This window comes from Biomphalaria glabrata, chromosome 2 (assembly GCF_947242115.1).
Source record: "Biomphalaria glabrata chromosome 2, xgBioGlab47.1, whole genome shotgun sequence".
NCBI classification, from domain to species: Eukaryota; Metazoa; Mollusca; class Gastropoda; family Planorbidae; genus Biomphalaria; species Biomphalaria glabrata.
This window is the reverse complement of record NC_074712.1, coordinates 12,308,290-12,332,794: the sequence shown is the minus strand read 5'-3', so window position 1 is coordinate 12,332,794 and position 24,505 is coordinate 12,308,290. Positions and strand designations below refer to the sequence as shown.

At 37.2% G+C, this 24,505-nt stretch overlaps 1 protein-coding gene across 4 annotated transcripts in view; it reads left to right on the top strand.

Moving 5' to 3' along the window:
- The window catches only part of LOC106062059 (protocadherin Fat 4-like), a 60,095-nt gene extending 35,993 nt beyond the window's left edge, over nucleotides 1-24,102 (top strand). For all 4 annotated transcript variants that reach the window (XM_056019113.1, XM_056019115.1, XM_056019116.1 and 1 more), the window contains exons 22-36: nucleotides 4,739-4,900; nucleotides 6,863-7,066; nucleotides 9,444-9,584; nucleotides 9,767-9,891; nucleotides 10,331-10,440; nucleotides 11,744-11,908; nucleotides 12,763-12,941; nucleotides 13,155-13,382; nucleotides 14,319-14,407; nucleotides 14,518-14,613; nucleotides 15,286-15,363; nucleotides 15,455-15,691; nucleotides 17,266-17,350; nucleotides 21,149-21,274; nucleotides 23,516-24,102. In XM_056019113.1, coding sequence (XP_055875088.1) covers nucleotides 4,739-4,900; nucleotides 6,863-7,066; nucleotides 9,444-9,584; nucleotides 9,767-9,891; nucleotides 10,331-10,440; nucleotides 11,744-11,908; nucleotides 12,763-12,941; nucleotides 13,155-13,382; nucleotides 14,319-14,407; nucleotides 14,518-14,613; nucleotides 15,286-15,363; nucleotides 15,455-15,691; nucleotides 17,266-17,350; nucleotides 21,149-21,274; nucleotides 23,516-23,572 — 2,082 coding nt within the window. In that variant the 3' untranslated portion in view covers nucleotides 23,573-24,102. The remainder of the gene's footprint in view (nucleotides 1-4,738; nucleotides 4,901-6,862; nucleotides 7,067-9,443; nucleotides 9,585-9,766; nucleotides 9,892-10,330; nucleotides 10,441-11,743; nucleotides 11,909-12,762; nucleotides 12,942-13,154; nucleotides 13,383-14,318; nucleotides 14,408-14,517; nucleotides 14,614-15,285; nucleotides 15,364-15,454; nucleotides 15,692-17,265; nucleotides 17,351-21,148; nucleotides 21,275-23,515) is intronic.
- The last annotated feature ends 403 nt before the right edge of the window (nucleotides 24,103-24,505 follow it).

Genomic DNA, 24,505 nt, shown 5'->3' with positions numbered 1-24,505 from the left:
AAAAATTATGAACTAATCAATTAATTAGTATATTAAAAACAACAACAATGAACAAAGCTTATGTTGAGTATATATATATACACACACAACATTTATATGCGTTCTGTCAGTTCTTAAATGAATGTTGAGTTGAATGTTTCGCGAAGAAATATTAATTTATCATAAAACGCCAACTCTTTTGGGATAAAGGAATTATAAACCAATACGGCATTATGAACCAGTAATTCACTATTGAACAGTTTTCGAAAATATTCTTAAGTTTTGATATATTAGTTTTCTAATGGAACATGCTGATACAATACTTTAATATACTTTTTAAGAGATTGCTACGAAAACATTGTTCAATCATGATTGTAAATAAAAGTAAATTTATTTCTGTCCGGAACAAATAAAAACAAATACGGAACAAAGCAAAACACGTAATCAAAAAAAATTTGTGAAAGGTATTGTTCTTTGATCCATCTTTACAGTTAGTCTAGTTGCTGCATTAAAACAGAAGAGGGAACAACAGAGTTTTTTTACAATCGAGACAGGTGTGAGACAGGGGTGCATCTTATCTCCCTTCCTTTTCCTCCTAGCCATCGACTACATAATGAGGAGAGCAATGAACCAGACTGCCTTTGATATTCCATGGCATGAACAACTCCGATTGACGGACTTGGACTTTGCTGATGATGTTGCACTACTCGGGGCTACAAATAAACGCATTCAAGAAATGACGGAGAGCCTAGACAGAGAGGCACCCAAAATTGGCCTCCGCATAAACTTGGATAAGACTAAAATTATGCGAGTGGGATATAAGGCAAAGGGTGTCCTCGTCAGACTTGGCGAGTCAAAGCTTGAAGAGCTGAACAAGTTCACGTACCTCGGCAGCATCATAACAAATGATGGAGATGCTTACCATGATGTAGCGTGCCGAATAGGAAAGGCAGGGAGCATTTTCCAAAGGCTACAGCCTATTTGGACTAGCCAAGCCATTGGACTCGAGACAAAAATACACCTCAACACAATCGTCATTCCAACTGCTACATATGCATGTGAGACGTGGAAGTCATCTGTCAAAATTGAGAAAAGACTAAATGTGGCTCAACAGAGATGGCTGAGACGGATTTTGGGAGTCAGTTACACAGACCGGATCTCAAACAAGGAAATCCTATGCCAAACTGGGAGTCGAACACTTAGTGAGGTTGTGACTAAGCGTCACATGAGGTTTGCGGGACATGTTCTACGTCAAAATGAATTACGCACACCAAGAGTTGCGATAACATGGAAGCCAAAACGAGGAAAGCGCAAACAGGGACATCCTCGTATTACTTGGCGACACACCTTCATGGAGGACCTCAGAACAGTGGACACCAGGTGGGAGGAGGCTTCAGACATTGCCAGTGACAGATCTTTATGGAGACAGCTTGCCGCCCAATGCGCCGAACGGCGCGGGTGGACCTAAGTCTAAGTCTAAGATCCATCTGATTGTCTTTCTTATTCATAACTTTGAAAATAGAAGAGTAACAGTGGAAGATACACAACTATTTAGAGTAATCTGCGTTTGCTTATAAATTTGAGATTTTATTTGATTCTACAAACGCACATATGGCAGAGAAATTGTTAGGTTTCAAAAAACATATAGTTCATTGATACTTCCGTAATCTGTACATCGGATAATACGCCAAAAGGCTTGCTATGGATTTTTCTCCTTTTTGTGAAAAACTTCAATGGAAATTATTTCACTAGCAGATAATTTTGTATTTTTATTTAGTTTTTAAACATTCGTATATCATAGAGTAAACCATATTATCATCATAATTTGTACTTATACGATTAGTAAATTATAAAAAAAACACTTTTGAACCCGGGCTGAAGAATAGAATGTAGCTCCTTTTCCCTTACTTTGTGTTAAACCAGTGTTTCCCAAACTTTTATCCCATTCTGAGTATTTAGCGGAACACTGCTTATTTTTTAGAGATCAATTCACTTGGTGGCTTACTAGTTAGTAACTTCAGTACAGGCCTGGCAGAACACTAGGGTTTCGCGGAACACAGTTTGGGAAACCAAAATCAAATCATCCTGTGTTTATCCTTACATTTTAAAGAAGACATTGCAATGCTGGTGTCACTGCTTTATCATCATAAGACCCTGTTGGGTGACATTGCGCTCAAGATTACGTTTGTTATATTTTGTAGGCAATTTCTGAAAGAGTAGATCTATAACAATTAAAAAACTGCCGTAACTGACAATGAAACTATTCAGGTGGCGGACCTAACAATAATAGGTTTATTAACATAAATATCTGTACTATTATATATCACTTGATGAACAGTATAAAACCAATATTGCTTATATTCCAAGATTACAATAACAAGCTAAAACACAATATATAGAGAATAACTAATTAACTTCAAATTTTTACAAGGAATGACTTTTATTACTTAAGTATTACTTGTAGATTGAATGGCTAAGTGACTGCTAATTGGCTACTTTAAGGTCTAACTCTGGACTGCAGTACAGTATAAAATTAGTTGAAGGTTAGAGAAATTAACTCATTCATGATTGTTGTGAGTTTGGCTCATTAAATTAGATATAGGCAGTGCCGGTCCTACAGATTGCGGGGCCTTATGCGAAACGGATTGCGCGGGGCCCACTCTGGGTAGGGATAAGGATAATAAGTGAAAATTAAGATTTTGTATTAGAAAATAAATGTGTCTTTGCATTTTATTCCTACTTTACTAAGTACAAAATCACTGTCAAATTAACTCTATGAGCCATCTGCAGTAGATAGTAGTTTTCCAACAAAGACACTCAGATCTGCTTTTTAGATTTACTATCTACAAGCAAAATATCGCTTTTTTTTTTTTAAGAGGTCAAGATAGCTTTAGATCAATATTTGTATACCAGTGTGGTATTCGAACTTCTTATTTTGGTTAAATTCGCCTTATTATTAGGCCTACATTTTTATTACATGATAGCCGACAATTCTGTTTTATTTTATCACGAGTAAGATTGGCGTTGTCCATATTGAATGACACCCCGAAATGACAATTTGTATGTTTTTAAGGAGATTTGCATGAATTTTCAGAAGATTTTAATAATTTCAGGAGATTTTGCAATATCAGGAGAATTCCAGGAACCCTTTAATAATAAGTTAAAATGGTTTAATTTAATAATTTACACCTAGAATTCGCATCGCGCGGGGCCTATGAAAGTGCGCGGCCCACTGCGGCCGCATAAGTTGCAGTGGCCTAAGACCGGCCCTGGATATAGGTCATTCTACCTTATGGCACCAACTTTCAGGTCGTGAAAGAATGCCGTCATGCGGCACAAATATAGCATTCACGCCAAAGTTGCTCCTCAAGTTTATTCAGTAGTGATAAGTTAGAGCTTGCATTGCCTTGCATGTATTTTTTTTTAAGGGAAACTCAGAATTTGCGCTGTTCAATTTTAGCATTGTCATCATAGGAATCCTTGGGTTTTTTTTTAGGTCTCTTTTCTTTGCCTCTTTTTTGGGCCCTCATGCCTCTTTTGTGGGCTTTTTATTTTATTTTTCTTTAATTTTTATTTGTAAGTTTCACAAATATTACAACATAAAGAATTGAAGAGTAAATTTGAAATATGGTAAAAAATTATTATTTTTTTTCTTTTTCTTTTTATTTATTTTTTTTTCTTTTCTTTTTTTTTTTTTTTCTTTTCTTTTTTTTTAAGGAAACCTCAGAATTTGCGCTATTCAGTTTTAGCTTTATCATCATAGGAATCCTTGGGCCTTATGCCTCTTTTTTGGGCTTTATATGCCTCTTTTATGGGCCATCTTGTCTCTTTTGTGGGCTTTTTTTTTTTTTTTTTTCTTTTAATATGTTTTTATTTGTAAGTTACCATAATTCACAAGTATTAAATCATAAACAATTGAAAAGTGATTAACCTAAAAATATGATAACAGTAATAGAAATATTATTTAATATCAAAGACATACTACCTAACCAATGAACCCCCTAAAGACAGAAAAATGATACAAGTATACTCTACTCCAGAACAATCAACGCAATATCAGATATCCCTGACCCCCAACACCCTATTTCTGAAAAACTACATGAGCATTATACAGGTATATGAAAATCAAACTAGATAATTCTCTACCCTAAAGTCCATTATTTTTCTAAATGTTAATTCCAAGTGATTAGGATCAAACACCTTATTATAATGTAGACATTTGAGCCAGCTAGCCCAAACAAGATTCCTGTATTCGGAAACAATAATCAAGTTAAAGTTATGTATCATTTTATTTTTTAGTTTTGGCAGCTTGTTTAAAATAATAGACAAGTTAACATTTACATAATTGCCACAGTTTGCTTCCAATAGGTCCATTACAGTACTTCTAACTTGAAGGAATAATGGACATTCCAAATACATGTGTTTCTTTTTTGGGTCTAAATATGTGCGCTTACAATTAAAAAGTTGTTCAATGTTTTTGCTTTTATTATATTTTTCTTTGTATGTTTATAAGGTATAGATTAATTGAATAACTTTTTTAATTAGCAAAAATTAAAATAGTGCTCAATATGAATACAGCAATAATTTCCCTAAGTGTAAACTATTATTCAGCTTACAACCTAAGCCAACCTTGAGATCTAAGTATCTTTGGCTTATAGACACACCACCTTGTTCAGATACAAAGGGCAAACTTCAGTCTCTCGAAATACATTTGTGAGTTTTAAAAACTCTGTCACTTTAAACCTTTTCTGTTGACCAGAGTGACAGTGGCAAGATTACTTTCTCGATCATCAATCAGACAGCCATCAGTCCCACATCTGCTAATGCTTACAAAACCGATTACTTTACCGTGGGTTCCAACAACGGGCAGATTTATCTAGCCAGAGCTCTGACCACTTTGGAATCTGCAGACGAATATGATGTAAGTATTTTAATGTATTTTTACAGCTATTGTATTAGTATCAGTAAAGGTTTTTCATGTCTTAACCTGTGTGTAGCTATAGAGAATGGGTAAATTGATTTTTAAATATCTTCATCTTAAAGCAAAGTGTCGACATTTGACCCTCGATAATGGTTGCCTGTTCGTGACGTATGCAGTCAAAAATGTCGTCAAGAATGTCGTCTTGATGGTCTCGGATTCCGACCAATTCCCCCCCCCCCCAGCCATACTGCCGGATCTTTTAGATAGGATGTGATTATCTTCTATTCTGTAGGAACATCCAATACTCGTGAAAAAAAACTTAATTATGTCATAGAGAAACAACAAAGACATAATTAGCACTCCAAAACTTCAATTATAATGGTATGAAATACAAGTGTAATGCTTTATTCCACAACTGTAAATTTATCTTTTAAAGTTGCTGTGTTATGCGCCACGGCTATAATGTACGGTGTTGCAATTGTAATGTTTTTGCTTTGAAGTAAGGTGTATTAATAGTAATTTTATATTTAACAATTGTAATATTTGGTTCTGCTATTATTAGAGGTTGAAATTGTAATGTTATTTAGGGCTTGAAATCAAAACTTTTTATTGATTTGAAGAAAGCTTTCCATCGAGTATGGCATGAGGCACTCTGGGTGACAATGGAAAAGTACAAAATAAATAAAAACATAATTAAAGATATCCAGAACCTCTATAAGGATGACACCAGTGTGGTGTACTTCAACAATAATATTGGGGACTGGTTCAAAACCACAGTTAAAGTAAGACAAGGCTGCCTACTTTTTTTCACCAACACTCTTCAATATCTTCCTTCAAAGGATAATGGAAGATGTTCTCGAGGGCTATGAATGTACTGTAAGCATTAGAGGAAAAAGAATTACTAACTTGCGCTTCGCAGATGACATTGATGGCCTAGCAGGGACAGAAGAAGAACTAGCTGACTTGGTGATGAGCATTGACAAGACTTCCGCAGCATATGGTATGCTAAATAAATGCCGAAAAAAAAATCATGACCAATAGCCAACATGGCTTTAAAAGGGACAGTATTGGAGGACTAGTGTTAGAAGCTTCAAATACCTCGGAGCTATTGTCTCAGATGAGGGAACAAAACCTGAACTACAAACCCGGATTGCACAGCCCACAGCAGCCCTTTCAAAACTTAAAATAATATGGAAAGACAAAGTCTTAGCCTTCGGCACCAAAATCAGACTGCTGCGCTCCTTCGTCATGGCCACATTTTTATTTGCTTGTGAGTCTAGGACGCTGACTGCAGGGCTAGAGAGGAGGATCCTATCTTTGGAATTGAGCTGCTACAGAAGGATCCTAGGCATCACATTTAAGGACCGCATCACAAATCAAGAGATTAGAGACAAGGTTACTGCAGCGTTTGGACCCCATGATGACCTGTTAACTATCGTAAAAAAAAACAACGCAAGCTTAAAATCTATGGCTATATTACAAGATCTTCGTGGCTCGCAAAGACCTTCCGTTAGGAACAATACCAGGAAAAAGAAGAAGAGGCAGACAGGAAAAGCGATGGGAGGACGGGCCTGCCATTGAAAGAGATTCTAAGGCAAAAGACAGAGAGGAATGGAGAAAGATGGTCGACGAGTCTTAAATGGTGCCCCAACGGTCCTATAAACTAAGGAATAGGTAAAGGTAAAAGTAAATTTAGCGCTACATCCGTTTTGTGTTGTTTTGTAATGTTATGTTGTAATGCAAAAGGCTACACAATGTAATGTTGGAGTTTATAAGAATAGTTGCTAAAACTTAAAAGTCAGGGATATGAATGTTATGTCAGAGGATAAAGTTGTAATGTTGGTAGGACACACATTTCTAATTGATAGACGTTGTTTTGCTTATTTACAATTAAAGCGAACACATATCAGTTCATCTCGGGACAATCACTTTACGCATGTACTTTATTATAATCCCTGTCAGATCTACATTAAAGCTCAGGACGGTGCGGTGACCCCCAAGTCTGATGTTGCTAGAGTGAACATTAAGATTGTTAGAAACATGTACCGGCCAGTGTTTGAGGGGACGAACTTCACCACCACCATCTCCGAGACGCAAGACATCAACACCTACATCCTCAATGTCACGGCTGTGGATAATGACACCTTGGTGGATCTGAACAAAGGAGTAAGCTCCCTTCCCTCTTTTGCTGTAACATTTCCCACATTTATATGTCTAGGCAATAAATAATTTAAATGACCGCGAAAAGTTCGATGTAACATTTATATCGCGACTCCAATTTCGACCTAATCAGATATTTAAATGAAATTATAACTGGTAGAGTTTGAATTGCATAAGTTTGACTCTGCCTGGGGTCGTCATTTTGTTGATCATTTAGGGTATTTCTAGCATAAAACCTCTCTGTAGATTTCAGGTCACAATGTTTTTTAAAACCCTTTTCAAAAAAATTAAGGAAATTGCAGTGGCGTAGCAAGTGTTTGTGGGGGGGGGGGGGGGCGGGAAGCTTGGCCTCTGTAGGGGCCCCTGCATTTTAACAACATCATGACACGAGATAAATTACCTGATAATTTTATACGTATGATGTGTGGAATACAAGCAACATGGTCACTAATTTGATTAACAATATGAATAGCACGATAGCATGGCATTGGCTTAATATATAACGTAAAAAATAAAATCGGACCCCTCAAGTGGGGAACTGGCCTTATTTTCAAATTTGGTCCCCCCCCCCTTTTCCCAACCCTAGCAACTCCACTGGAAAATTGCCATTAAAGTTTTATGTTAAAATCAAGAAAATATTCCTCCACACATTTATTAATGAGCTTTTGCTTATGCAACATTCCTATGTGTGTATTTATTTAACTCCAGGCTGCGGAGCGTGTTCTTTATTTTTTCTATTGTTATATTTTCGTGTAGTCTCCCTTGTTCCAATGTTCAGTGTGGTCACGTGATTCCGAAGTTTGTTTTTACTGTTTTGTGTTAGTTTTATTTTATCTTCTTTGTGCTAATCCAATGGAGTCACATTTCGAACCTCTGTGTTTTAATTTCAATCATTCGTGATAACATAACAGACTACACATCTGGATGTAAAGAGCAAATACAATTAGATGACAAGGAACCGTAGAGTTCATGTGTCAGATCTGATCAGGCATGCTTTTATATTTCTTTCGATTAATAAAACTTATTTAGCGCTCGAGAAATTAAGTAAAGATACTTGTAATATATGTCTGACATTAATTGTCACGGGTAGTTAAGCATGACCTACTTACTGGACACAAATACTGTCTGTCTGTCTGGTAAAAAAGTGTGTACACCCACACCCATTCTCGGACCAAGTTTAAAATTCGCACAATTATTCATTGACAAGATATGAATCAATAAAAAAAGTAAACAATTAGACAATTAATTGCTGGTAATTAATGATTATGTTTAATAGCAACAAAGAGAACTAATACTTCAGTTACATTTCTAATTAATTCTTCATTTTTCTTTCTACACAAGTTTTCTCTGACTTTCTACACAAGTTTTCTCTGACTTTCTACACAAGTTTTCTCTGACTTTCTACACAAGTTTTCTCTGACTTTCTACACATGTTTTCTCTGACTTTCTACACAAGTTTTCTCTGACTTTCTACACATGTTTTCTCTGACTTTCTACACAAGTTTTCTCTGACTTTCTACACCACAAGTTTTCTCTGACTTTCTACACAAGTTTTCTCTGACTTTCTACACAAGTTTTCTCTATCTTTCTACACCACAAGTTTTCTCTGACTTTCTACACAAGTTTTCTCTGACTTTCTACACATGTTTTCTCTGAGTTTCTACACAAGTTTTCTCTGACTTTCTACACCACAAGTTTTCTCTGACTTTCTACACAAGTTTTCTCTGACTTTCTACACATGTTTTCTCTGACTTTCTACACAAGTTTTCTCTGACTTTCTACACATGTTTTCTCTGACTTTCTACACATGTTTTCTCTGACTTTCTACACAAGTTTTCTCTGACTTTCTACACATGTTTTCTCTGACTTTCTACAAAAGTTTTCTCTGACTTTCTACACAAGTTTTCTCTGACTTTCTACACATGTTTTCTCTGACTTTCTACACATGTTTTCTCTGACTTTCTACACATGTTTTCTCTGACTTTCTACACATGTTTTCTCTGACTTTCTACAAAAGTTTTCTCTGACTTTCTACACAAGTTTTCTCTGACTTTCTACACATGTTTTCTCTGACTTTCTACACAAGTTTTCTGTGACTTTCTACACATGTTTTCTCTGACTTTCTACACAAGTTTTCTCTGACTTTCTACACAAGTTTTCTCTGACTTTCTACACATGTTTTCTCTGACTTTCTACACAAGTTTTCTCTGACTTTCTACACAAGTTTTCTCTGACTTTCTACACATGTTTTCTCTGACTTTCTACACAAGTTTTCTCTGACTTTCTACACATGTTTTCTCTGACTTTCTACACCACAAGTTTTCTCTGACTTTCTACACATGTTTTCTCTGACTTTCTACACAAGTTTTCTCTGACTTTCCAGACGCCCAACGCAGAAGTCGTGTATGAACTCCATGACTTTCTAGTCAGTGATAGACAAAGTAGATACTTTGGGGTCACAGAGACGGGGATGATCTACAAGAAACAAGCCACCACAGGAGACAGTGGCAGCGAGACCTTTTCTGTAAGTAGTAGCTGGGCAAAAGATCATTTTAAAATTCTATAATTCTGATATATTTCAGATTTAAACTGAATTTTCGAGGCATTTTTGTTTCTGAAAGAGAAATATTGAGGATTTTTTTTTTTTGAAAATTAACTATTTAGGATACATTTTTGTTCATGCATTATTATTGTTTCTTCCATTAGTTCCAAGTGCTAGCCAGAGATAACAACTGGAAGAGGGACATGCTCTCTGTATCCAATGTTAGTATTACCGTGAACTACGTTGGTTCTGCCAATGGGCAACTTGGATTTTTACAGCCCATTTTCTTGTAAGTCTAATCTTTCGGTACGCCGCTGTAGTTTCATATTAAGTCATTATCACCTATATAAGTCCTACTCAATTGAGGTAAGCACTTAAGAAAAGAATGACCTTTCTCCCACAGTCATTAATCAAACGTCAATGTTGTTAGTAAACTTTCATTTTCCTCTGACTTTACATTTATTTCTAGGATGATTTTCACATAAAAACTAAAAACTAAACAATGTCAAGGACGCTAAATTGAGCTTGACTGTTTCCAACTAGGTCAAAAAGAACTGAGCCACTGGATACACCGGAATGCTTTCTATTTATAGTTTTCTCGCCAAGTATGAAAATCACCAATAGTTACATGAATTGAGATTTTTGTTGTTGTTGCTTATTGTAACTGAGTTGATTTATCTTTTAGGTTATTAGTTTTTTATAAACGTTGGTTGATTTTTTTTGTACAGACTAGAAATCCAAGAGAATGTTGGTCTCAGTGACGCACATCCCGTTCTTTTCATGGATGTGGAAAACCAAGAAAACAATGAAGTCGTTTGTAGTATTTCAGGAGGCTCAGGTATTTCTTAACATCTTGATAGGTTTAGGTATTTCTTAACATCTTGACAGGTTCAGATATTTCGAAATGTTCTTGTGGGTTCAATTTTTTTTTAATATTCTGGGAGGTTCAGGTATTTCTTATTAGCATTCTTGTTGGTTCCTGCGTTTCTCAACATTCTTGCAGGTTTATGTATTTCTTAAGATTTTGGTAGGTTCGATTTTGTTCTCGACGTTCTGGGAGGTTTAGCTAATTCTTAACATCCTTTGCATGTTCAGCTATTTCGTGACATTATGACAGGTTCGAATGTTTCATGACATTATGGCAGCTGCAGGCATTTCTTACCATTCCGGAAGTTTGATTAACTTCATCTCGCTATTAGATTGACTAGAATTGAATTATAGTGCTTTCTTCTTGTAAGATCACCTGGTTCTTATTGGCATCAAGTAATTCTTTAGCATTAAATATTTTTTTAGCAGCTGTTCAGAGGCGTAGTGAGCAAAACGTGCTCCCGGAGCTAGGTACCTTGTTGGCGCCCCCTCCCCCCATTTTTCATGAACATCATATAGAAATATAGGCTGCGATTGGCGCTCTTCTAAGTGTGGTGCCCCCTTAACCACCACCCCCTTTACTACACATCTGCAGCTGTTAATTCATCAAGAAATTCTAAGCATTAGGTAATTCACTGATGTATTAGGTAGATTCTGGTCAAGCCTATATACCTTTGTTTCTACTACATAAGATAATAACCTCTTGGACTTCCAGGTCTCTAATATAAAGGTAGTTCGATCTGCAGCTTCGACATCCTAATAAAACGTTGTGCATCGTAGATGTCATTATTTCTGGTTTCTAATACACTACAACTGGTATAATACGTTGAATAAACACATTAGATAATTATATATTAATTATAATATTAATAATAATTATTAATAATTATAATCCTAATATGGCCACCTTTAGTCGCGAAATGAAAATGATAGGACTGCCTAGACATTAGTTATGGTCGGAATGATGATGCCCACATCACAGCCTTCCCCCACCCCTCCACTTTCAACGTTGTTGAGCAAGTGCTGATACAGTTTGGGATCAGCTGCATCCTTGGCTCTGCCAGAGTTTAGCACTGAGTGCTGCAAACTGTCTATAGGTCACCAGCTCCTGATGTTTGTCCTCAGGGTTGACTCCCAAAGCCGTTCTCGTGTTCTGGCATAGCTGCAAGTCAGCAGAAGTTTGAATTCAGTATAAAGATATAGATTGTAATATTAAATATTGTAGTTATTGATAAGTTGTTGTCCACTGATTGAAAGCACTACAAATCTTTCAGATACGTTTACGGTAAGAGCTGTGGATGGACAAAAGAACTGTGCTCTCTTCCTGACCTCCCCACTGGACGTTGTGAGGCGAGACAGGTATGACCTGACCGTAGAAGTGGAGAGTAAGGCGCTGACCGAAACTGTCAGGAGAAGGCGCCAAACTTCCTTCAAATATAGTAAGCTCCTTGATCATTGGTTTATCCATTGGCCTATATTTGCAGTCAATATATTCTTATATATAACCTGTAATAGATATAAACCTTAAAAGTAAAGTTTCCCTTTCAGACCTTGCGATCTATAGGGCAGATGTGGTAAAGGTCAACATATGGCCCACAGTTAACGAGGGTGTCACATCGCAACTACCAAACGCCTTTACTTTTCCAACAACTAATGTCAGGTACCCGTTACAGCTGGGTGGACCCAGAAGCGTCTTTAGGGGCACAAAATAAAAAATCCTGGTCTTCACCAAGATTCAAACCCGGGACCCATAGATTCATAACCCAAGTGATTTAACGGCTCAGCCACCGCGCCTCTTAATAGATATAACTAAGGGCGATATCCCTAATACTTTTAAGACAAGAGACCGTGAAATATTTCACAACACAGTAATTATCATTTAATGTTAAAACTAAAAGGGAGGCAACAGTGAAAACCTTGAAAATACAACATCTTGTATGAGTTGTGTTTCTTTGTTTCGGATGTTCCTTCAGAGTTGAAGATAATTACTTCCTAGTCAGAACCTCCCACTGGACGACGGGGGATGGGAGTGGGCAGGGCTTGAACCAGGGACCATCGATAAATCCAAACGACAGTCCAGTCTAATTGCACTACCAGGCAGCCATTCTTTGTTATGTTTATTTAATAGCTACAAATTACTTTGCTAGTCCCATGGATGTAAGCGGACAGGTTTCAAGCAAGAATACAACATATATATTGCGCCACATTTTATCTATAACTTCTATCTTTGGCTGTCTGAATTGTTAATACTATATTTAAATGATGTTAATGTTTCTCTGTGTCAACTGTTTAGACAGCTGGGGCACAGCACGAGTTGTCATAGATGTCAATGACGTCAACAACAATGCACCTCAGTGGGTATATGTTCCATATCCACGAGACACTATGGACGCCCCAGATGGCACTCGTGGAATCTTCATCACTGCCGTTGATTATTCCTCGCCTCCCGATACAGTGGCGATGCAATTTAAGGTCAGTTCCAAGCTAGTTAAAAGGTTTGGTAGTTTCAGGCTAGTTCAAGGTTAGTTAGTTTGGTCAAGGTGACTTTGGTCAAGATTAGTTAGTTTTGCCAGGGTTTGTTAGTGTGGCAAACTTTATTTAGTTTGGCCAAGATTAGTTAGTTTGGATACTAAAATATGTTTTTTTTTGTCTTAAGTAAATATTTTGTGTCTGCTTTTCTTCCAGGCAACTGACCTTGACCTCGGTCTGAATGGTGAAGTCAGGTACAGTCTTGATGTACCTACCACAAGCCCTCCTCCGTTCCAGATCGATGTTTTAAATGGCAATCTGATGACTAAAGATTTTCCATCACTGGACAGGACATCCAGGACACTGCCCTATCAACTGACTGTAAAAGCTTACGATCTTAGCGTCGAGCCCCTAGGGTTTAAATCTACTACAGCGGAATGTTTTGTAAGTAGAGTTTCATAAGTGAAACAAAAGAAGTGTATTAGTGGCATTTAAAGGTTACCTCTTGTATCCTATAATCATACCATTGTTTATACCGCTTGCATAGTCACGTATCTACCGACGGTTGGTATCTGGAGATCTCATCTTTCCCTTGACTTTTGTCTTAGTGGTGCTGTGACAGGTCGGGTAACCAAATCCCTCCACTTTTCCCAGTCAGTAACTGTTCGCAGTAGGATATCGACACTTTACTACTAACTTATGTAAAAGAACATTGGCTATGTATTATAATGAATGTTCGTCCACTAAGAAGTTTAAGAGAATCATTGTAAAAAAAGGATTGACTATTTGTTATGATTTGTTTCAAGAGTTGGCGCGTTTTAATTTCATTTACCATATTTTTAACACTCATTCACTTTCACCTATCCTTTGGTCTGCTGGACCGCTGGGGCCCACACATGATCTGTCAACCTTCTTTCTCCATTCTTTGATAGAATTTCATTCTGATGTCCTCTCTGAAAATATTGAAACCTGCCTTTTTGCCTGCCTGGGTGGACCACTTAGACCACTTGTGAAAACTGGAATTTTAGTTTCGGGATATTCGGGAGCCTCTGAGTCCACCCAGCTCTAGAGGGTATCTGACATTAGTTGGGGAAAAATAAAGGATGTTGGTTGTTGTGATGGCCACAGGACATCCTCATTAGCCGTAGGCTACAGAAACAGATGACCTTTACGCCATCTGCCCTATAGACCAAAAGGTCTGAAAAAGGAACCTTTTTTTGTAAGTCCTCCCTGAAGCCAGTATTTATAGTATTAAGAAGAGTCCAGTACTTCACGTAGCCTTTATTTAAAATAGTAAGGAGGCGGATTGTTCTGTATCAGATTATTATTATTTTTGTAATTGGCATTATTATAAACACTTTTTCTTTTTGTACTACACAGGTTAATCTTATAAGAGATGAAAACAGATTTGTTCTTGTGATTATGAAATCTTATACCGAAGTCGTAACACAGAAAGAGACTTACAGACAGTGGGTTCCGTCCATTTCTTTAATCTCTTAGTTATTTTGAAATTTAGTTTGTTAAATTAAACAAAATCGGTATATTCAGTGGTAGGATAAATTGTGTGTGTGTTTCCCAGAGCCTTACAGAATTCTTCCAATTTGGTGATATTGCTTGAAAGAATTGAACCCAAGAGATATATTTTCAATGGAGCATTACAGATTGATCTCAAAGCGTAAGTTTGTTTTTTTCTCTCTTTCTTTGAACACTTATCAATTGATTCTGAGTTGATATTGTTACGTCTCTCTTCTATCAGACCTTATGCAAAACACTGCTCAACACAACACAACACAATAGCACATCTAACTCAAGAACTTGACAACAAGAGCTTCAATAAACAATGTGGCGGTTGAATTACAAATACATCGACTGCCAATGCAACACAATTGGCTACATCTAATTCAAATGCTTTCTTGACTTAACAGAACTGCCTAACTAAACATTACTAGTGTTGCTAGCTCGTACAGCTACATTGTCGAGGACTCACAAGGTACAATAGTCCTTATGCCTTGCTGTTCTGGACTCAACTGACTCCTTTCTAACACGCTCTGTCTCTGGTCCGTGAAGTATCTCGTCACATGACCACAGCACGGGCCATATTTGCGTGTATTAGGAGAAGGCCTACTGTCCCTTGTACAACAGCTGTTGACCTGTGTGATTTGCTTTAGTCTCGTGTCAGTAGGTCACACACACATTAACCCTTTCTGTCCGCCACTAGGGTTATAACAATATTTTCTGTATGTCTTAACTACAAGATAACTTAGTGTATACAGGTGTAAACATGGTGAAGTAGAGTGACAGAAGAGCAAGCATGATACTAAAGGAAACTTAACTCTTGTTTTCACAGAACGGATGTGACGTTCGTGGCTGCGTTACCCAAAACTACTTACCAACTTCTCACCTACAATGACCCTCAAGCTGACAGGTAAACTGGATTGAATAACATACATTCGTTGTTGTTATTGAATTTTAAAGTAAACTTTTTTAACAAGCATCCTATCACTTCAACCTTCTAGCTTGCTGACCTCTATGGGAGCCGTGTCCAAGATTAGAAGTGCAGTGGGCAGTTCTCTGAGCTCCAATATTGAGGCCATACGTCAAAGTTATGGAAGTAATGTCATCATCAAACCAATGCTGACCAAGTCATACATCTGGTGGATGGACGACCCGTGGGCGGCTCTCATAGCTTTAGCCTCCATCATCATGCTGCTTAGTGTGGTGGGCATCGTTGTAATCAGCTTTTCGTATGCCAGGTAATCTTTTTTTATGCCAAATAGTTTATGTTTTTTATGCCAGGTAGTTTATCTTTTCTATGACTTTTGAAGTCCGGGATTTATGGCTTAAGCATTTTAATAAAGTTTTAAAGTTAGAGTATTCAAATTTTGGCTCCATGATCATATAAGATTTAAACTGCTTTATTGATCCTTATTGGTAATTAGTTGTGATTACAAGTATTCTTTTTCAAATTTAAAACAACTACAAAACCCTGCCCTAGTTAGCAGGAGGCGACGTGAATTTCGTACTCCTAAATGAAACAAAAATAAATAATGAAATTTTGCAATTTATTCAAAACCTACCTGTATCTAAATCTATGCCAATAATTAACTGAAATTCATATTTCGTATAGACCTAGCATATCAGTATTCGTAGTATGTGCTTAGGGTTACCTAAGCTTCTTAAACATACTTAGAAATATGTCATATACCTTTAACAAACCAAACTTGAAATGAAGTGTCGATATTTTCACCAAAAGGAAGCAATAAGGTTCTACTAACATAGCTAGTCTAACAAGTGTATAAACCTTAGGTCAATGTAGACTGAGAGATAGGCTAATTGACACAGAGACATAGAGCCTTCATGAACAGAAGTCGTTCACTTCGGTAAGACTTGACTTGCATTTGATGGAGCCGGCGGCGGTTGTCTTCAAAGATTTCATATACATAATTATAGATGTGTGGATTTAGGTATCTCAGTTTCTGCAGTCTTACGTCAATATTAGTGTAAGACTTTGAACTGATACTTTTCAAAAAGAGCTCAGATTCGAAATTTCTATTGTTTTAATCTATCAAACATCCAGGACATTGCAAACCAATAACTATTTTCTTCATGAAATAATGAAATTAATGTCCAATATTTTCTTCAAACAAGAGTTACGGATTCCATTAAGCTCTAAGTCTTATAGGTATTTTGTATATCCTTTTTTTTTTTACTTTTGTCCTTTTTACTAAGCCGCCAATGAGCTGGCGAGCTATTAATGGGTTCAAATTGAAAACTGGCAACCTGGACACTGTTTTAATTCTAGACATTGGAAGGATATTTCGAAAACGGTTGTAATGTTCTCCTGAAAATGTAATGTTTTCTTGAAAATTTAACAGTTTTTGTAGAAATCTACCAAACTGTCCAGTACATACTATGGGTTGACCATAAACAATTTTCAAAATATAATTATCTTAATAATAAATTTGGATTAAGTGTTTTATTTTTTACACGGATTCTGAGTCATTCAAAAGTAAAATTACTTTGTGTTATAATTGAAAGTACATTGAAATTTGATTGTACAGAACTTAAAACGGCACAAAAATATTCAAATGCCTTTTAAAATACTTAGTTTATTAGTTTATCTGATCTGTATTCTGTACAGCTACATACCCACATCCTAAAAAAAAACAATAAAAAAAAAAAACCAAAAAAAAAAAACCCTGTTAATAGATTTTCTACTATTTTATGACAATCCACCATTCTAAAGGACGAAAGTAGATTTAATATACGTAGATTTAGAACTGTTTTTAATGGAAAATGTTTATGGTAATGTCTGTGTCTCTGACAGATATAGAAACTACGTCCTGAAGTACAGACACCAAATGGAGAAGTCAGTCGTGCTAGATAAACAGCAAGAGGATTATGAAGTGCAGGTAGATTCATTTTTAAAGTTTCGCATTTTCTTTTGTAACAAACAGGTGCCGACTGGTGAGGGGGGGGGGTCAAAATCGGCCCCGAAATTACCTTACGATTCTGCCCACAATTAGATTACATTTGATATGCAGAAAAAAAAAAACATTAACAAAAACTGTATGCAAACGTGGGTTTCTACAACTTGCTGTACATAAAATAGACTTAAATGCTATAGGAAATCTCAATTTGTAAAAAATAAATCTACATTGCTGTCGTAATCTTAACAGTTATTTTAAACTTTATTTTGGTATAACTTAAAGAATAAAGCAAAACACGTGATGGCAGCGTATAGATGTGTTATGCGCTCTGGAGTATCGTCTCAATTGTCTCAAGTTCGAAACTCTGCCTGCCGCCCACTCCTCCCCCCTCCACCCATCCCACTGTCCAGTGGGATGTTGAGGCTATTTTGAAGTAACAAACAACTCATGTAAAAAAAATAAAACACCTCTAAACTTTGAAACCGAAGTCACGTGATACGTTCTTGCAACAGAGAAATGTCTTCAGCATGAAGTCTCGCTTTTTAGCTTTTTCTTAGCATGCAGCAACGGGGAGACAACTTAGTTCACAAGTCACTTGCCATTATTACAAGGTTAGCACTAGTTGATGATTTCAAATTAATTGTATCCTCCATCTATTACTAGTCTGGTCTAGCCATTGGGGCAGTTATTACAGGACAGCTCTCTATCAACTATCATAGAACCATATCCACAACAGACATCGTTATTAAATTCCAAGTGTCCTATTTCTGGTCATCAAATTCGTAACCTCAATTTTTTTATGCTTCTCGGGTAACTGCCTCAACGTGGCGCCCAGGTGGAAACGGTCGTGAGAGGGGGACGGCTAGGCCAAAGGGTAACATAAAAAGACTACCGTGGGAGTGCCTAAGAGGGTGTAACAAAAACCTCATTGCACTGTGCAAGGATCTTTCAACGTCCAGGCGCCGTTCCCTCAAGGGGCCGTTATATAAATGGCGTGTCCCGCAGGGTTAGCCTTTGGCCCCGTCGCTAGTCCGCGAGACCGGAGTGTCCATGTCCACCGGAAGTGAACGCAAAACTAAACTTCGTGTTGAACACCGAGTGTTCAGACAGAAAGGTGTACGCGAGCCTTATTGCGAGGTGTACACCGAGTGTTCAGACAGAAAGGTGTACGCGAGCCTTATTGCGAGGTGTACACCGAGTGTTCAGACAGAAAGGTGTACGCGAGCCTTATTGCGAGGTGTACACCGAGTGTTCAGACAGAAAGGTGTACGCGAGCCTTATTGCGAGGTGTACACCGTTCATTCAGACAGAAAGGTGTACGCGAGCCTTATTGCGAGGTGTACACCGTTCATTCAGACAGAAAGGTGTACGCGAGCCTTATTGCGAGGTGTACACCGAGTGTTCAGACAGAAAGGTGTACGCGAGCCTTATTGCGAGGTGTACACCGTTCATTCAGACAGAAAGGTGTACGCGAGCCTTATTGCGAGGTGTACACCGTTCATTCAGACAGAAAGGTGTACGCGAGCCTTATTGCGAGGTGTACACCGTTCATTCAGACAGAAAGGTGTATGCGAGCCTTATTGCGAGGTGTTCACCGTTCATTCAGACAGAAAGGTGTATGCGAGCCTTATTGCGAGGTGTACACCGTTCATTCAGACAGAAAGGTGTACGCGAGCCTTATTGCGAGGTGTACACCGTTCATTCAGACAGAAAGGTGTACGCGAGCCTTATTGCGAGGTGTACACCGTTCATTCAGACAGAAAGGTGTATGCGAGCCTTATTGCGAGGTGTTCACCGTTCATTCAGACAGAAAGGTGTATGCGAGCCTTATTGCGAGGTGTACACCGTTCATTCAGACAGAAAGGTGTATGCGAGCCTTATTGCGAGGTGTACACCGTTCATTCAGACCGCGTGAAGGGAGCTCTTTTCGCTTTTGCTCAAGTCATTGCAAATATAAATCTATGTTCGTAACCCTGTTGAACCAAATTTTACAAAGCTCAAACATTTTCTTTTTCATTTTGATCTAATAAAAGTCGTAAGGTGTGTAATAAAAGCTTTTTTTTGTGTGGCCCAGGTAACGTTTTTTTTATTAGTTTAAATATATATATATATTTTGGAAAGCATGGGCATTGGTAATCAAAACATTGGCATTGATGTGGATATCAAGTATTTTGATTGTTATTCACTATAAAATTGCTAATTTAATTGCAACGATATTTCCAAAATTATTTCACCATTCTGCAATGTGTTTTGCCTTACTGACCTATACTAACATTTGGCCCTTTGTAGTTCTATATAATTATTTGTTTTTCTAAAGATAAAATATTTCTGTTTCTCCTCAAACATTGAAAATTATCTTATCTTATATAATACTGACGTTAATTCAAAAAAGAAGATGATTACGTCCTACGCGTCATGTATTTAGTCATGCATATTAACCAATGACATAAATTCAGGACAGAACTTAAAAAGCTCAACAACAAAAACAAAAAAAAAACTGTTATTCAATCGATACCAGCACATATAGAACTAAAAGGGAATGTGAAAATTGACTCACTCGTCAAGAGTGGGAAACCAAACACACAATTAAATATTGCACTCTATCCAGAAAAAATTAAGAAACTAATAGTAAATACAATAAATGAGAAATGGACAAGCTCTCATCCGAATCACAAGCAAGATGATGCTTATTATAAGATATCCCGACAAGAGCAACGTCTAAATCTTTGGACTCAGAACCGGACACAAAAGAATGAGACAACATAAGTAAACATTAAAACTAATGAAATATGCCCGTGTGGAGTGTCACCAGAGAATGCTGACCATGTTCTTCAAAACTGAATTATTTAGCAAGAGGCCCGAGCAAGAACACCACTATTGAAAGAAAACTATATGGAGAGCTCCCTGATTTGGAAACCACTGCACAGTTTATCTACAGTATTGGTCTAGTCACCTGAACACCACAACATAATCAATGAATACCAGGAAGAAGAAGAATTGATCATTAGAGATTTAAAAAAAAAAAGAGAGTGATCTCTAAGTGAGGCTGTTTAATGTTGTAGTGAGACTGCCCTGTTTCATTGTCTGAGAGAGACTGCCCTGTTTCATTGTCTGAGAGAGACTGCCCTGTTTCATTGTCTGAGAGAGACTGCCCTGTTTCATTGTCTGAGAGAGACTGCCCTGTTTCATTGTCTGAGAGAGACTGCCCTGTTTCATTGTCTGAGAGAGACTGCCCTGTTTCATTGTCTGAGAGAGACTGCCCTGTTTCATTGTCTGAGAGAGACTGCCCTGTTTCATTGTCTGAGAGAGACTGCCCTGTTTCATTGTCTGAGAGAGACTGCCCTGTTTCATTGTCTGAGAGAGACTGCCCTGTTTCATTGTCTGAGAGAGACTGCCATGTTTCATTGTCTGAGAGAGACTGCCCTGTTTCATTGTCTGAGAGAGACTGCCCTGTTTCATTGTCTGAGAGAGACTGCCCTGTTTCATTGTCTGAGAGAGACTGCCCTGTTTCATTGTCTGAGAGAGACTGCCATGTTTCATTGTCTGAGAGAGACTGCCCTGTTTCATTGTCTGAGAGAGACTGTTGTTCTTTTCAATTGTTACTTATGTTATAGTGAGACTGCTCGACGTCATTTCGAGATGGTTATAATTATCTTAAAAAAAAAAAAAACGTCCACGCATCTTTATGTTTTCAAGATTTACAAACATTTACAATCCAATGTTTCTTACAATAGAATGTTTCTTCACAATAGAATGTTTCTTCTCTTTCTTGCTATGCAGAGCTTACACATGTATGTGCCCCAGGATGACTCAGCTCCGCCGTACGATGACCTGAAAATGAATTTGAACTCCTCTGAAGTTGGCAAAATTTCAAACAATAAATATATTTCTACTATCGATACCCCGGTAAGTTAGAACCTTTGGGTCAAGGTCTTATGTTTTTTTTTTTGGGGGGGGGGGGGGGGGAGGAGGGAGATTGGGGGGGGGGGGAAATTTTGAATGCTCAAGTATGCATACAAACGACCTGGTTGCTTGAATATGGCAGTCATAACTTCATTGAGCTGGTGAATTGTCGATTGGTACTTTTTCCAGAGGGGTAAATGGCTTTGGCGCTGATGTTTGATGGCCAGTTGAGGACGTGATGGTCAGTTGAGGACGTGATGGCCAGTTGAGGACGTTACTGAAGTGTTCAGCCCATCAAACAGTTATTTTCTCTTTATCTACACGAAGTTTGTTTCTATCGGCGCTAAGTATGGGAGGTAAGCCATTGGGTGTGGACCATTCAAAGCTTTGATTGACTTTAAGAAAATTTTAGCTGTTGTTTGTCTCTGCGTAGGTCTGAAATTACTCCCCTTCTTTTGTTAAATCACAACTTATTCATGAGACATTTCGCTTAACTTCCACTTTGGCATGGATGTAGCGCTCTCTGTTTTGGGGGCAAGCTGGATTGCTTCGATAAGGCTTGTAGCAGTGCTGCTTATGACATAGAATCTTTTCAAATATGCACGAACCAGTCTTGGTGCTTACATATAGGTTGACCGAGAGAACGATAAGCCACAGAGCATGCACAGCCCAACACTCCATTCCAGATGTTCTCCACATTTCTTGCTCTGGCTCAGGGCTTTTATTTGGGTATTAACTTTGTTAATAAACCCTTGGTTGATGTCTGGGTTGATGTCTGGGTCATTTAAACTTTACATATTAGGATATTTGCTATTTTGGGGCCACCTAGGTGGTTTGATGCATGCTTCCAACGTAGATAATCTTGGACGATGATGAAACCAATAGTCTGATTCGCATTCAGCTTTTGTGACTTTCATATCCTGTCTATCCGACTGGCGGACAATGATGGCTATCTGACGTTTAAAAAATTAAGGTCGTTATTCTGGTCTAATTACACCCTAGTTTACCACCCTGGATGAGCTTTATATTATTAGTCCAATGGATCGCAAGGGCTAAAAGGGACACATTAATTACGTTTATAAATTGGACAATACACTTTACACAAGTGGCATAGTGACGGAGCAATCAGTATAGCGCTTGACTTTCAAATCCTTGTTAAGACTGGGATTTTTAATTTTGGGATCTTTGGGCGCCTCTGAGTCCACCTAACTCTGACATTAGTTGGGGAAAAGTAAAGTGCTGGCCACATGACATCCTCGTAAACCGTAGGCCACTGAAACATGCCTTTACATCATCTGCCCTATAGACCTCAATGTCTGAAAGGGGAAATTTTTCTTTGCATATGTTGACATATGTGTATAACTGTGAGCTGTAAGATCAAAACTAAAGATAGATCAATATAAATATTGTATTTCTTTTAAGCATTTTATTTTTTCATATTACACAAAGTCTGGCATTAGATATAGTGAAATTAGTTTTGATAATAAAATATATATATATATATATAGGCCTACCCAAACATAGGAAAATGTTTCGTGCGTCAACCCTGAGGAAAAATATGAATAATGTCTGAGCTGCGCCGCCGCTGATCTGATATATATGTCGTTTGCAAAGAATTATATAAATGTGCCCTTGAACTGTATTGTTGCTTAAAACAATTCGTTTAATACTATCAGATGTAGGTTTGTGTAAAACAGTTTTTAAAGCTACTTCAACGGCTGCTATGTTTTATCTAGAGTGTTTTCCGTGTTTGATTTGAAGTAAAGAGACCTTGTAAGACGCTCACTAACCACCATCTTCTCTATATGGTGTTGAAGAGAGATTTTGTGGGTCAATTCAGAACTTTATCTTTGAGAGTTCGAAAGTTTTTCCAACCTTTATCTTTTTAACAGGGTGGCTTTGTATCAAATGACCCTCCAGTGTAATTAGTTCATATCGACATACTAAGGCAACCGTTTGTTTGAGAATGAAGAAATGAATCCTAATTTTAAGTAATCAACGCTGTACAATCTACATTTATTTTTGTTAAACATTACTTTTCATGATCCATGATCATAGACTCCCGTGGATATCTCATATACCCCCCAATTTATTTTTTTTTTCACTTTTGTAGACCCCTTTGAAGTCTTCGTAGACTCTTGGGGTCTATATAGGCCTAGAACACTTTGGGAATCACTGTTATAAATAATGTTAATATATATACATATCTAATGTTTAGCTAATTTTCAAATGTCTTATTCACAGAGTTGGCCTCCTGCGCTGAGAACCAATTTACAGCACGATAAATTAACGATGTTTTAGCACCAGTATACTGATTTAATAAATTGTAAATTTATGTTCCATGAGTAGAAGCAAGAAGACATATCAATGTGTCTAAACATTAGAGGAAACTGAAATAAACTTTCTAGACAAAATAAACAAATGGCTAGCAATGTTTACAATATCAGCCATATCTTTTTAGCTCGATTTTATAAAGCTTTTTAAAAAGTCATTTTAACTGATAGTCATGCATTCAAACTGCAATAAATAATTGTCCTTGAGCGTGTGTGTGCGTTTATGAATGCGCCTGCGGTAAAAGCATCTATGGTTGGCGTTTACAGGATCATTTTCTTATAATTAAAAGACACTATTAATGATTTCCAGAAACTTAACTTTTTATTTACTAGCAATAAAAAAAATGGTGTGCTCCATTGTTAGTTTAAGGGTATAATAACCAGACATCATTGGCGTCCTCGTGTGACAACTGCGACTAAGTATTTAATTTTATATTGGAATATAAGATGGTCATTCATTGAGATGTTTGCTAGTGGACATTGTATGAAATATGTTACTTTGTATAAGGCTCCTAATTTATGGAAGTCTTTTAGTTTTGTAACTTATATACAACACATTAACGCGGCTACAATATGTTGCCATGTCCTGTTTTATCAATATGATGCAATATGTTATATATGTTACTGATCTGTTGTACCAATTTTACATTCATACAAAATATATTTCTATACTGAACTTTGATATCTCCTAACTGTAAGACTTTACTTGAATGAGTGTGGTTCTATGTATTACGTTAATACCTCTTCTGGTATTATTGGAATGTTCACAGTGTGTTAATTAAATGTCCCTCTTCACGCCAATTTTGTTATTGCGTATATCTACTAGATCTGCTGAGCAATATGACCACAACTTGTAGAATGACGAATAAACTCAAACTTAGCAGACATTATATTTATGAAA